Source organism: Trachurus japonicus, chromosome 7, assembly GCF_045865225.1.
Source record: "Trachurus japonicus isolate A0001 chromosome 7, Traja_1.0".
In the NCBI taxonomy this organism is placed as follows: domain Eukaryota; kingdom Metazoa; phylum Chordata; class Actinopteri; order Carangiformes; family Carangidae; genus Trachurus; species Trachurus japonicus.
The window spans coordinates 6,359,096-6,374,012 of NC_140913.1; the positions used below are offsets into that span (position 1 = coordinate 6,359,096).

The window sequence follows — 14,917 nt, forward strand, 5'->3', positions numbered from 1 at the left end:
AGTAAAATACTATAGCATTTTACTTCTCCAAGTAAAAGGAGAAGTATACAGCCTAAGTAGTTTGTTTCTATAGTTTCAAACACTGTCTGCTGATCGAGTAGGCTGTAGAGATCAGTAAAACATCACAACTTACCGCGAGAAGAACAGTCTACTTTCTGTAAACAAACCCCAGAAATACATCACTTAGATAACTTACAGTCTTACATGAAATAATAGCTCATCTGTTTAGTTCAACTACTTACAGTTTCATGTGCGAACACACCAGCCTGGACGCAAAAGAGGAAAATCAGCGCTTCTCTCCACATCTTGGAGCAACTGTTGGGTTTAAAGAATGAATGAATGAATGAATAATCCACAGCATAATATTTTCATCATTGATACCGTCGGTGCGACAACCTACCTGTAGCGCATCTGTAATGTGAAACCTCAGTCAGTCGCAGCCTTTCTCACACTGTTCACCGTTATCGGTAGTTAACTATAAATACAGCCGCTGGCCCCGCCCCCTTCCTGCCCGTTACTCGCCCCTCGCTCGGTTCAGTCCGTGTGTCCAGTCACCGAGGTAAGAGCAGCTTTCCGACCTCAATTCCGGTTGTAAACAGTGCCACTCTCGCTGTGTCGACAGTACCAGACTCCCGCACCAACATTGGTTAAAGTTGAGTGGAGTTGGTAAAGTTTCCTGTGGCGGTTTCCACGTCCTGCGGGACAGTTTAAACTGCAGCTCCGAGCTGCGGACGCGACGTCGTGTAGAGCCGTGTTTACAAGTCTAACAGCGCTGTCACCGTCAGCCTGTCTATGGTCTGTCCCCAGCGAGCAGCTCACACACAGTTTGACCGTATTTTGTCAACATTCAAAATGTGTGTTTTTTTTAGTCAAGAAACAACGTGTCAACAGATGCAGCTGTTGGTGCAGCAGCTGACCCACAGACCTTAAACACTGAAAGGCTTGCGCGTGCATACTGGCCGTTCATCGATGACTTTTCATTGGAACTGATCTATAAAGGGAAGTTAAGAGCGAAAGTCCAGCTTTCTGGGTGTTTACTGTTGGTGAATGATTTGATGTCTCCGTTTACTATTATTTCGGGCTGTTCAAAGTCCGGTTACTTAGGCCTACACACTGAGAAGTGAGAGCCTGGTTTATCGACATGACCTAGATATCCCTCCAGCCTGGGCCTGGATCATAGTAGGCTGCTATGTGCGGTACCACTGGTTTTTATTCTGACCCGATACCGAGCAAAAACCAAAGGTACCGATACATTTTACAAAAGCTTAATGTGTAAAGAGGGCGGGAACAAAATGTTAGTCAGTCTCAAGTTAAAATTATGCAATAACTCTAAAACATGGACTCATTCTTTGGTTTCTTTGTAATTCTCAGTGGGGGGCGGGTGTCCAAATGATGTCCGGATGTCCAAATTTTTAAAAGTGCATTTCCCACAATTCTATCATACCATGGAAATTTGCTAATTAAGAACACAGTTTTGAGGGTCTTTATATTTGTATTCCTTACATCTAGCCTACTGTGTCCTGTACTTCTATGCTACTGTTGCAAGTGAATTTCCCACAAGTCGGTTCAATAAAAAGTCTTATGTCTTAAAAGAAAGTAAAAGACTCTACTGATGTAGGCCTATGCTGATTGCAAGAATCATACTGATGTATAAACATCATACTGATGTATAAACCAAAAAGGTGGAGACAGAAGACATAATTCCTCCCCTTCTCATCAACAACAATTTAGGCTTTAAATTGAATTCATCACCATCAAATATGTCAGTTTTGGTTAGTCACAGACTCAGCCTGCTCCCCACAGTGTGTCCGGCTTTAACATGTACTGTTGTGATTTCCAGTGAATGAAGGAAGTCCCCCCAGAATCAGGATGTTGTCTGTGGCTTCAGTAGGCCACACTGGTGCAAGGAGAGTTGTGACTGCAAGATGTCTGAGGGACAGCAGGAGGTGGTTAACCTGCTGCAGTCAAGATCGTCGCTCTGCCCCCGAAACACGAAACACAGGGCCATCCTTTTCCTACCCCTCCACCCGCCATCACAGATTCTTTAGTGCCTCAGCTGCTCATTGCAACTCATCATCACCACCTCAGAAAACACCATCTTACAGCTACATCGTTGTTGGAGCGGGGTCAGCGGGCTGCGTCCTTGCCAATCGTCTCACTGAGGATGCCCATGAATCTGTGCTTCTCCTGGAGGCGGGGCCTAAGGACATGTCACTGAACAGCTTACGACTCTCATGGAAGATCCACATGCCAGCTGCGCTGACCTACAACCTTTGTGATGACAAGTACAGTAATAAATTCAATGACAGTATTCAATTATTTCAGCTGTCTTTCACTATTTCTGAAATGTTTCTGGCCCAGATGTGAGACAACTTAATTTTGTCTTGGTGTCTGTTATTAATTACAAAGAGAAGTGGACAAAGTATACAGCGCTATTACTTGAGTCACAGTGTACTGTAGATCCTGAAGTTGGTCAGTCAGACCAACAGGTGATTTAAAAATACTATAGTATTCAAAAGTACATTGTTATGAAATCCACACATAGATTCCTCTTGTGATGAACACAGTAGTCTGCCACATTTTTTCTTCTCAGAAAACAGAAATCTAAAGTCAAGTAAAGTAAAATGATCAAGTTGTTGTTTGAGTCATTGTATTTTCTTTTTGCTTCCCTTCAGGTATAACTGGTACTACCACACTCTGCCTCAGGCCCACATGGATAACCGGGTGATGTACTGGCCAAGGGGGCGTGTTTGGGGCGGCTCATCGTCACTCAATGCCATGGTGTACATCCGTGGACACGCTGAAGACTACAACCGCTGGCAGAGAGAGGGGGCGGACGGCTGGGATTACCAACACTGTCTGCCTTACTTCAGGAAAGCTCAGTGTCATGAGCTCGGAGAAAACAGGTGCCCAACCTGTTGTCTTTTGGTACCTTCTCATTTATGTCCAGAAAATTTTAATATGAAGGGACCTTGAATCAAGTGAATCAATGACCTGTTTGGTGGTACCGGTCCCGGATGATGATGATAAAATAGAAGCCCTAAGGCCACAAAACCACACTTCAAGTGAACAACCCACAGACTGCAAAATGCATTCATCAGAAAATTCACAGGTTTCTTATGAATCATTAGTAGTGACACACTGATGATGTTATCAGGCAGAGTGTGAAAACTTGTGCAAGAGCAAACCACAGATATACTCCTGTCCCCATCTACCTGGAGGAACAGTCGAAGGATGGATGTTTAAAGCCCATTTTGTCAAAGAGAGAGCCTAACACAGCAAGAAATACTAACATATTGTTAAAATGGCATTATTATTACAATGCAAAACTGAAAAGATCCTTCTGGCATACACAGCTCTGAACATAGTACTGCTGTACTACTGTTGTGACCTGCACATTCACCACGCTATGATCATATCATACAGACAGAGTTGTTTTTGAGGCAAATGCATAACAACATTCCAGACACGGCTGCTGGGCAGAGTGATGGGCAATTAACCTACTCCGATGACTATAGGGATTATGGCAGTGTTTTTCAACCTTGGGGTCAGGACCCCATGTGGGGTCGCCTGGAATTCAAATGGGGTCGTATGAAATGTCAAGTAATTGATAAAAAATATTTTTAAAATTATGATTAAAAACACCACACACAATCTTAAACAACTTTATCACTTCACTTTATCGAATATAAATTGAGTTCAAATAAAATGCAGCATATAAAATATCTGAGCGAGCGCATCTTGATTGACGGGGTCGCCCAAAATTTGTGATGTCAAAATGGGGTCACAAACCAAAGAAGGTTGGGAGCCACTGGATTATGGCAATGGGCGAATTATTAAGGTCTTGGCAAATCTTCAGATTCATTCTTTTAGACCTAAAATGATATGAAAATACACCCCAGAGTTGAATTCGCCTGGAATTGTCCTTTAAATTGAATTCATCACCATCAAATATGTCAGTTTTGGTTAGTCACAGACTCAGCCTGCTCCCCACAGTGTGTCCGGCTTTAACATGTACTGTTGTGATTTCCAGTGAATGAAGGAAGTCCCCCCAGAATCAGGATGTTGTCTGTGGCTTCAGTAGGCCACACCGGTGCAAGGAGAGTTGTGACTGCAAGATGTCTGAGGGACAGCAGGAGGTGGTTAACCTGCTGCAGTCAAGATCGTCGCTCTGCCCCCGAAACACGAAACACAGGGCCATCCTTTTCCTACCCCTCCACCCGCCATCACAGATTCTTTAGTGCCTCAGCCGCTCATTGCAACTCATCATCACCACCTCAGAAAACACCATCTTACAGCTACATCGTTGTTGGAGCGGGGTCAGCGGGCTGCGTCCTTGCCAATCGTCTCACTGAGGATTCTCATGAATCTGTGCTTCTCCTGGACAGTGTTGACCAGTCATTCCTTGTACAAGATTCTTTAAGACATAGTGTTGTATTTTCAAAGAAACAGTTCCCTTCCTGGTGAAATGTGAAATGTTGTGTTTCTTATTTTTACCGTAGGTACCGGGGGGGGAGTGGACCTCTTAATGTGTCCAGAGGGAAGACCGACCATCCTCTTCACAAGGCTTTCATTGAAGCAGGGCAGCAGGCGGGGTACCCCTTCACTGATGACATGAATGGATACCAACAGGAAGGCCTTGGCTGGATGGACATGACCATTTTTAAAGGTTTTATGAGTAGAAGAAGAAATTCCGTATTAAAAAGATGCATATAGCAGCATTTATGTAGCATGTCTATTATGGAGCAGCGATTTCATATATTGTCTGACTCTGCATGTTACTGCCCACATCTGTCCAGGGAAGAGGTGGAGCACAGCCAGCGCCTATCTGAGACCGGCCCTGGGTCGCCCCAACTTGAAGACGGAGGTGCACTGCCTGACCACCAAGATCCTGTTTGATGGAACCCGTGCTGTGGGAGTGGAATACATACAGAAGGGACTGAAGAAAAGGGTGAGATGGATAGATTTACCTCTAACAATTCACATTTTTAATAGATGGGGGAATTATGCTTGCGTAGGTTCTCAGTCATCGAGGTCATTGAGGATTCTGTTAAGCAGAAAAAATGTGACTCCACATTTCACAAGTTTTTCTAATGAATTTGCAACGAAACAGACGATCCTATCAGGCAGAAATATGCGAAAACATGAGCAAGAGCGTGTCATAATAATATGCGAGTTGTCTGTTTACTTCATACTAAAAGGAACCATGACTTCATTCAGCAACCGCATCAGAAAAAATACGGCCGAACATTTTCAAGCATTTTATTACCGCAATTGAATTGGCTGTTAGAGGACTTTATCATCCTCAAAAACTCACCAAAAACTTTCCACATGCACATTTGCACATAGGTGGGGCAGAATGAGTCAATAGCCTCCCCTGGAGTGGCCGACAACCTCGACACATTGGATGATGTTTTAGTAAGTGGATGAAAATCGGTATCAGACGCACCGATGCAGAAAAACAACTGCAGGAAGTCAGCCGTTTTGATTCGAATGTACGATTTTGGTGCAGAGTTTGCAATTTGGAGGCTTTAAATTAGAGATCAACCGATATGGGTTTTTCGCTGGCCGATGCCAATGCCAAATTGTGTGCATTTACAGTATGAGCAGCTCAATTAAAGTCAATCATCAGCCAGCAATATGCTTTCATTTCTTCTTTTGTGGCATTTCTTTTTTCATTTTTTTTCTCCACGCTGTTCACCCAGGTCTGTTTGCCATGTATGTGATCATCTCGTTGCATAACACATTGGCCCTCATTTATGAAACTTGCGTACACCAAAAAAATGGGTGTACACCAAATTCACCGCAAGGATCGGCATTTATTAATCTGAGCGTGAGCGTACGGTACGCACAAATCTCACGCCAGCTCTGACCAGGTGTACGCACATTTGGAACCAGCGTAGAACATGCAGGAAGGAGTGCTGCTGTGTCAGAATGATTATTAAACCATAGTCTAATAACGCAGCGATGTGGACCACATGTTGTTGTTGTTTATATTGATAAAAAGTTAAAAAGTAGCCAAAAAAGAGAAACGCTACAACCAAGTCCGTGTTGAAAATGTAACTGGGCTTTTATTTTTGAGCAACTGAGATGAATTAAAAACCACGACGTTACAGATGCTCGTTAATCAGCTGTGTAAACAGAAACAGTCAATGACAGACAGACCTGTTATTGTAGATCACACACACAAACTTCCAACATCTCCTGCACCAGAGCATGACCGGACGGCTCCTCAGTCTCTCTCTCTGCCGGACACCGGAGCCGGCGGGGGGGGGGTCCGCTACCTGTCCAGGTCCAGCTGATCTCCGCGGCGGAGTGTTTTTTTTTTTTCCCCAGTCACCGGGACGTGTCAGCGGGAGATCGGGCCGGTGTTTCACATCCCTCCATCAGCCGAACCATGCCAGCGGTGCTGATGGTCATAAAGTCGCGTTCACAGCAGTAATATGCCTATGATTTCTCCTCAGTCACTTGTGTTTAGTAAACTGCAGGAGCATTTCATGAGGTCGCTGGTTTTCCTGACGTGGTCGGTGACACGTGCGTCTGCAGCCTCCATCCACCGGGATGACGCTTATCAATCACAAAAACTATCACTCTATCAATGTCCAGATATTTAATGTTGCCGCCCTCTCCCTGTTCAACGCGGTAACGCCAGTAAAGTCCCTCTTCTTGGCCGTCTTCCGTGTCTCCATGTCGTAAAAGGGGCAGGGCGACGCCTCTAAAGCAGGAATATATCGGGGCGTGACATTTAAATGACGCTCGTTTTCAGCCGCCAGATTTATCACCACCACGCCGGTTCTACGCCGAAATCAGCAGCGTACACACTTTTAGTAAATCACACGTGACACTTGCCGTACACTGATATTTACACCAGAATCTACACCAGATCCTGCGCAAGTTTGATAAATGAGGGCCATTGTGTCATATACGCCTCTGCTCTGTTTGAGCTGATTTATTAAAGCCTGTGATGGATACTTGCCTCCTCGCCATCAACACATTGTTGCACAAATCTCAAGCACATGCACAAACGACTACAGTACAAAACGGTGGGATCCTTGGAGTGTTTGTTTTCTCTATCTAATGTTTTTAATGCGGACCATGGTATGAGCAGTATATTCATATGACTTTGAGGTTGACATTTACATTTTAAAATTGTTATTGTGAAGTTGGCGAACTGACCGTCTGATGTGCCTGGCCATAGAAGCTCTGACATGATCATACACCGGTAATCTTGTAGAGTGACTCTGTCATCAGTTTTCCTGTTCTCTCCTCAGGTGTTTGCAGATAAAGAGGTGATACTGAGTGGAGGAGCAATCAACTCCCCTCAGCTTCTCATGCTGTCTGGGGTGGGAAATGCTGATGAACTGAAACAACTTGGTGTCTCTGTGGTTCAGCACTTACCAGGTATTTTATGGTCCTACTGTAAAGTTTCGTTTCCCACTTCCCATTTCAAAAAACAGTCAGACTGTTTTTTAATGTGTATGTTCTTTGGCTCATACTCTGGTGTCTTTTTGTTTGTCAGGTGTCGGCAGTAACCTGCAGGATCATCTGGAGCTATACGTTCAGCAGCAGTGCACTAAACCTATCACCCTGTACAAGGCCCAGAAACCTTTCCACATGGTCAAGATAGGCCTCGAGTGGCTCACCATGTTCACTGGTAAACAAACACATACACACATTCTCCTCAAAAATAATTTATTTCTGTGAGATTTTATCACTCGGGGCACATTATTTTGAATGAAGGACTATCAGTTATAGACAACTTTGATGATTGTTGAAATATTGTGATAATAGAGTCTGAGGAAAACTGCTTTTCCTATTGAACATACAATTTCTATTTTTCTATTTCAATATAAAGTCAGTTGAAACTCAGTTTTATCTTACTAAAGTTTAAAGTGCAAAGTGTAAAACCATGACCTGAATTTGCCAACTTTGGAGTATTTACACATGAGTTTTTGTTGTCACGTGAAAAAAAAAAAAAAGTATTTGCATTTACCTCACTCTTCTACCTCATTAATTTGTCTCTCTCTATGCGGGTGGGCTGGGGATCAGATGGGTTTAAGAAAAATGCCAATGTATCTTGTGTGTGAACTGATTCCTACTGTTTCATTATTTCTCAAACAAACATGTAAGAAAAAATAATGCAGTCATTTATTTGCAAATAATTTGAAATATTTTTTAAATATTAAAAAAAAAATCATTTTCCTGTCATTGTGGCAGGAAAATGTGTAGTGGCAGTATTTTCATAATACGGAGCGAGGTTGGAGAGAGGCAGGCAAGATAGATGTCATCAGTCTGTGTCGTTGTCTCCCCAGGTTATGGAGCAACAGCCCACTTGGAGAGTGGGGGTTTTATCCGTAGTCGTCCGAAAGTCACACACCCCGACATTCAGTTCCACTTCCTACCCTCACAAGTCATCGACCACGGACGAGTTGCCTCCAAAATAGAGGCGTATCAGGTGCCTGTGGTTTCTGTGTTTGCTTTTTGTGTGATTGTGTGATTGACCTTGGTGTGTCTGCTGCTGTGAGGATGTAGCAAGATGGCGGTGCTGGTTTGTTCTCCCACTAAAGATTTCAAAGAACATATATATTAGTACATATAGTATATTATAGCACCTATACATAGCAAAATAGCCTCAGAAGTAACCGTGACTGGTATAAAAGCTCATTCATTACAGAGTAACCACTGACACCATAGACAGTTATGAAACAGGAGCTTCCAAGAAAATTCCTGGGTGTGACTTTACTTCTTTTCCAAAGAACTGTACCGATCAGGTAGCCTGACAAGCCAGACTATATCATTAAAATGTCTAGTCTGGCAACGACCAGTAGACCTCGGCTCAATCCAGGGGGCGGGATGAAGGCTGTCTTTCAAACTGCCTCTGCACGCAATAGGGTAGCGCTACGACCAATCAGAGCAAAGAGCAGGATGACGTTAGCCTGACAAGCCAATTAAAATGTATGTTGTCATCGCATTAAGCCCGCCCAACGACTCTCTAAACAGATAGAGCGCTGTGATTGGTGAACACAATCGGTGTTCGAGACTCAAAAGGTTCCTATGGCTCGTTTCTAGACTCACCTACGGAGCAAATAGATTTGCTGCCGCTAGGGTGCAGCTAGATTTCTAGGCTACCGATCAGGCTTTCTTGTGCCCACATTGTGTACACTATGTATTTTGTATTGTTCGATCTATAAATGTGCCAGATATCATTGGGTTCTTCGTCGTTGAAGAATTGGCAGTATTTGGTGGTATTTACAGTGGGCCTATTTTTGCATGTGCGCATTGGGTTTGCATATGTTCTTCAGGTTCCTCAATGACTTACAAAGTACAAAAAACTTGGTGTTAATTGATGTTGTGTTGTAGGTTCACGTGGGACCAATGAGAAGCACTAGTACTGGATGGCTGAAGCTGAAGAGCACCAACCCCCTGGATCACCCAACCATCCAGCCAAACTACCTGTCCACCGGTAAGATTTAGTCCCTGACCTATCAAGACCCAGTCGCCGCAGGCGGCGGCTGGTGCAGAGAGATGGAGCTCCGGTGGATCTGCAGAAACACAGAGAGAGTGCGAGACACCAAAGCCAAATTACAAAGTACGACAGAAAAAAATGACAATGACAAATATACTGAGAGGAGAGGAGAGGAGAGGAGAGGAGAGGAGAGGAGAGGAGAGGAGAGGAAAGGAGAGGGCTCTGTGTAACCAGATGTGTCCCCCAGCTGTCTAAGCCTATAGCAGCGTAGCTATAAAGTGGTTCAGAGCTACCTGAACCAGCCCTAAGTAAAAGCCCTGTCATAAAGGAAGGTCTTAAGTCTAGACTTAAATGTAGTTAGAGTTTCTGCCTCTTTGACCCATGGAGAGAGCTGGTTCCACAGTAAAGGAGCCCGGTAACTGACTATTACACTAATATAATGGAATGCTCTAGGTATGAGGAAAAAAGATCACCAATCTTAAAGTGTAAAGTGCATCTCATCAACGTCAACAGTTATTTTGGAATGAAAGCTGGCAGTTGGGTTGACGGACTCAATGATAGAAATGTAATTGTCATTTGCTCTCCACTCAGATATGGATGTGTGGGAGTTCAGAGAGAGCGTCAAACTCTCCAGGGAGATTTTTGCTCAGAAGGCCTTCGACCCGTTCCGTGGTCCTGAGGTCCAGCCCGGTCCTCAGGTCCAATCGGACGCCGACATCGATGCATTTGTCCGGCGGAAGGCCGACAGCGCCTACCACCCGTCCTGCACCTGCAAGATGGGCTCTCCCTCCGACCCCATGACAGTCGTCGACTCAAACACGCGCGTTCTGGGTCTGGAGCGGCTACGCGTGGTCGATGCTTCCATCATGCCCAGCGTCGTCAGCGGCAACCTTAACTCTCCCACCATCATGATGGCAGAGAAGGCTGCTGACATCATCAGAGGTCGCCAACCTCTCGTTGACCCAGGTGTTCCCGTGTACCAACCGCCTACACTTGACACGCAGAGATGAATAGTTAAGTATACGAGTGATCAGAGACAACACATCAGTCGTCACGTAACACCACCAGTCAACAGCGTTGTTGTCTGATTCTATCAGGGCGTTGTTTATTAAAACGTCTGAGTCACCATGGTGATGGTAAAACATAGATTTGGTGTTGAATACAGTTGGTTTTAGCTGTTTACGTTGGAAATGGTATTCCTGTATCACTTGATATTCTGACTGTTGTCTCATTGAGAAGATTTGCCTCGTCACTCGTCCATTTTTTTGTGTTATATTCTAAATTCCATCCAATACATCTTTAGCTATCCTAATGGGAATAAGAGGGAACTAAAACCGGTTGTTTGCACAGGTTAACTGAGTTGACTCCACAAACAAAAAGAGACTGGACCAACACATTTGTACTTCCAAATATACCGAGACGGTTAATTTTGACTGTCAGTATTTATGAAATACTGACATTTGTAGCGCTTGACGACAGCATGAAAGACCTCAGGTTGACCCCTACACATTGTGACTTTTGTGCCACTGGTGGTGATAATTTTATGCTGACTGTTTCCTGTCCTGTCCTGCCAGAAATTTAGTGTCTCTGTTGCCACACTTATCAGTAAGGTAAAAGTCATGTCGCTTCCTGAGAATGATCAGATTGAACACTTTTCATATGGTTGTTGCACACGTTTACAACAGATGAAAATACTCTTAAACAGAGCAGTTGACGTCCAAATTTCAAACAGATTTCTTGCGAATTCCACGGGACACAAAACACTACCCTCAGGGAGTTTAGTAAGAAATGCAATACTAATTGTTTGGCTATCTTATACAGTAATAATCAAATAAGAGGTTCTTCTCATACCTTTACATGTTTGGACACAACAGACCAACACCTAGCGACGCTTCTGAAGAAGCTTGAAGAATACTGTCGAAATTAACCCTCGGGTGTTGAGACTGGGTCCATCCAGTTGTTGACATCAGATTAGCATTTGGTATCTAGGTATTTTTGTGACCCACCCATATTCTCGGGAAAACAGGCTTGTTTCTGGCACTGGTTGGTTAACATTTTTAATTAGTTGTTCAGCTGTCGCAACGGAAGCAACCCTAATTACACTATTGTAGTTTTACTCTAAGGTATAACACTGCTATATTGATTTATTTCAACCATGGACTGATCTCAGAATATCAGAACTGGATAATTATAGGCATAATTGTGTTATAAACGCTACATTCAAATATGCACTAAAAACAAACAAAAAAAATATTTTGTATTACCTTGTTTACAAATGAGCTTTGTGTGTAAATGATCAAATGGAGTTGAGTGTGGATAGAATCATGCGCCTTTTGAGATTCAATCACCATTTGCCTGATTTCTGAACAGATTTTAAATCAAATAACACTGACATTAACTTACATTTACATAATTCTTGTTTTCTCTTTCTAATGTTAAAATGAAATGGAATAATGTCTTATAGGCTTTTTCACTATGGTGCTAACTCTCTTAGCCTAGCTTCATTACTGTGAAGTTTATATTACAGTATGTGCCGTATTGTACAATATTTCTTGAATGTTGACATTATTTGTGTCATGATGAGTTGTGAAGGGAGTATTGCTGTGAAGATTCATAAAGCTTTTAATTTTGCATGTTTTTGGTTTTGTTTAATAATTTTTTGTACTGATTATAAGCAAACACTTAAGAGACCATCCTGATATTGTCCTCATTACTTTATTCAGTGGTCCATACAAAAATCCTCAGCAGGCTCATGTTCATTTCAGGTGAGAATTTAAATGTACAAAACAGGGTTTTTGTTTTCATTGGTACAAAATCTCTAAGGTACTAGTACTTATGCTACAAAGTAGATAGAGCCAAGATTTTTAAGTTTTCATACAACAAATGGGTAGAAAGCAGAAATGAAAAAAAAAGGTTCATCACTCATTTTTTACAAACTCTGTACAGTTTTCATACATTGTAATCATGTCATATGCATCTGTAAAGCAGTGGAACAGTACAGAAAATAAAGCTGTCAGTTGCACAACAAAGATTTTAGTCACTAAGCTTCTTCTAATAAAACAATGGATTTCGACACATCTGGAGATTTTTTTTTTTTTTTTTTCTCTGAGTTCCTGACGAGTAAAGAGCAACAAGTTTGGTTCTGTCAACTGAAAAGAATCTGAACTGTGCAAAGTCAGTGGTCTTACAAAAGCAGAGAGTTAGTGAAACCGATTAGACAGGCTAATTTTAAATAAAGCATTTGGTGTCGATCTAGTGATTAGTGTCTACCTTCACAGTCCTCCCCATCGTCACTGTGGAAATGTCAACATGAGTTCTAGACAAAAGCTGCAGCAGGAGCTGAGGAAAACATGGCACACTCTTGAGTTTGATCCCCGAACAAGTGGCAGTCACACGGTACAAGACGCTGCAGCTCTGTGTTTGTGACACAGCTTCATCTGCTGCTTGGCAGGTTCAGAGCGATGTGCAGCAAAGATCCAAACATCGGCTTACAGCGTGTATGAATATGGCTTCTGAAGTTATCTTGATTACTCTAAAGCATATTTTAAAAATTCACCAGAATCCAAGACAGTTTACACAAAATGACAAATTTGGCCAATGTGTGGTTTTTTAGAAAAAATGACCAAGTCCAGTTGCGTTTGATTGAAATTTCCTTTGAGATAACTATGACCTGGATGAATGAGAATATTCACAGGCTAATAGTGATTTTTCTTTTTCCAGAAATCAACAGTCAAACTAGAACAGATTATTTTGTCTGTGAAGGATTTGAATGCCTCTGTTTCTCAAATAACCAAGAACTAACCATCATTTGGACAATGTGGAACACCCAGGAGGATTTCAATCAAATCAATTCCTGCAAAAAATTGCTGAAAATAAAAGCGGTTCACATTTAGTCCTATAGAAAATATTTGTCTTTCATTTTGTGCAAATGGAGCCATGGCCACAGTTTCCCTGACACGTTAACCAATACACCTGGATAGCTACTGAGGTAATAATATTTATTAAAGGTCTTAATCAAACACAGTTATTTACATGCAGTTAGAAAATGCATAAATTATATTTATCAGCTATTGGCCTTTAAAGTCTGTGTATATGAATCTTCTGGAGAGAGGAGAGGAGTGGCTATACAGACAAACTTGTCTTGTTTTTACATATGAACAGTTTTCCAGGTAACAGCTCATTGTGTTTCATCACAACACCCAACAGCAAACTTACATCAATCATGTTCCAGCTACACACCTTGGAAAAGCCTAAAATGGAAAAGAAATTACTCAGAAAAAAAATATATTATTGTGCATGTCATTGTAAGCAATGATCTCTTGGTTTGGTTGTATATCTGAAGGAGCCCTTTGTTGCACAAATTGAGTGTTGCCCTCACAACAGTATTTAGACAGAGGAAAAAAACAGAGAGGCATGATGACCCTGCTGTGACCCAGTGTTGTTTCTGAAAGGTTGACCTGAAGACATGTTACAGTTGGCAGTGGTAGATAAACACTGGTTAGTGGTGGAGCTGATGTGCAGAACAGCAGGTGAGACATGTTGCTTCTCCCCAGTATCCTGTCTTCAGACAAGCAGCTGTTTTAGACATGAACAAAAAGAAATCCTACAAATAAAAGGCGGCAGCCGACAAATTGTCACTCCCAAGAACACTCTGTACATCCCTCCATCCCTCCATCCATCCTCCACTGGTTGAAGTTGAAGACACTGCAGCTTCTTACAGCAGATCAGGACCTGTGTGTTGTGGTCTGACCATGAAACAAGTTATCAGGTGCCACAGAGAACAAACACACTGGATGTGATCTGAAATTCAAGGGAATAGACAAACAAAAGCCAAACATGACTATGAAGCATGTGCTCTCTGTAGCAGTGTAACACAACACACACAGTCGTAAGTCTCACATGATGCAGCATTAAAATGTATAGAACTTCCTGTGGCCTGAATCTGGTGTAAGAAATGAATCATTGCATATTCTGAGAGTTTGGAACCAGCTCTCCACACTTTACACGGAGTTAATGATGACAATTTCTTTTGTTTTCATAATAAAGCAGTAAAATGGAATAGTTTGTTAATTCTCGACTAGGTGTGTGCTCTGTTGGTACAGAGGGGAAAAGACCTACAGATGTTTCTGTGTACCATATCAGCACTCACATGAAACAGAAGGATATGTCTGAGGACATGACTGACTCTTTTTCATTGATATGTGATTTCCCCTGAACCAAGCTGTGTTGAAACGCTGAAACCCTGATCTCAGAGCAGCTCCCAGATTCACCAGCTGACACAACTATGGATTGGCGTGCTCAGCACTCTGTGTTAAGATCAACTGACAAAAAAAAATAAAATTATATATATAGCTCTGGGAAAAATAAAGAGACCACTCCAAAATGTTCTTAATAAATCAGCTTCTCTACATGTATGGCAGCCATCGATTCCAGTGTCTATTGAACTCCAAC

General features: G+C 42.4%; 1 protein-coding gene across 2 annotated transcripts; it reads left to right on the forward strand.

Annotated features, from left to right (window-relative positions):
- The first annotated feature begins 503 nt into the window (after positions 1-503).
- Positions 504-12,491, forward strand: chdh (choline dehydrogenase). Of its 2 annotated transcripts, none has more exons than XM_085780941.1 (10): positions 504-559; positions 1,841-2,285; positions 2,676-2,906; positions 4,503-4,669; positions 4,800-4,951; positions 7,272-7,401; positions 7,520-7,654; positions 8,313-8,455; positions 9,361-9,463; positions 10,058-12,491. In XM_085780941.1, the coding sequence occupies exons 2-10, from the start codon at positions 1,870-1,872 to the stop codon at positions 10,474-10,476; spliced, it is 1,896 nt and encodes a 631-aa protein (XP_085637067.1). In that variant the 5' UTR covers positions 504-559; positions 1,841-1,869; the 3' UTR covers positions 10,477-12,491. The 2 variants fall into 2 exon arrangements, with proteins under 2 accessions (XP_085637067.1, XP_085637066.1); XM_085780940.1 differs by lacking the exon at positions 504-559 and adding an exon at positions 739-761.
- Positions 12,492-14,917: the final 2,426 nt, after the last annotated feature.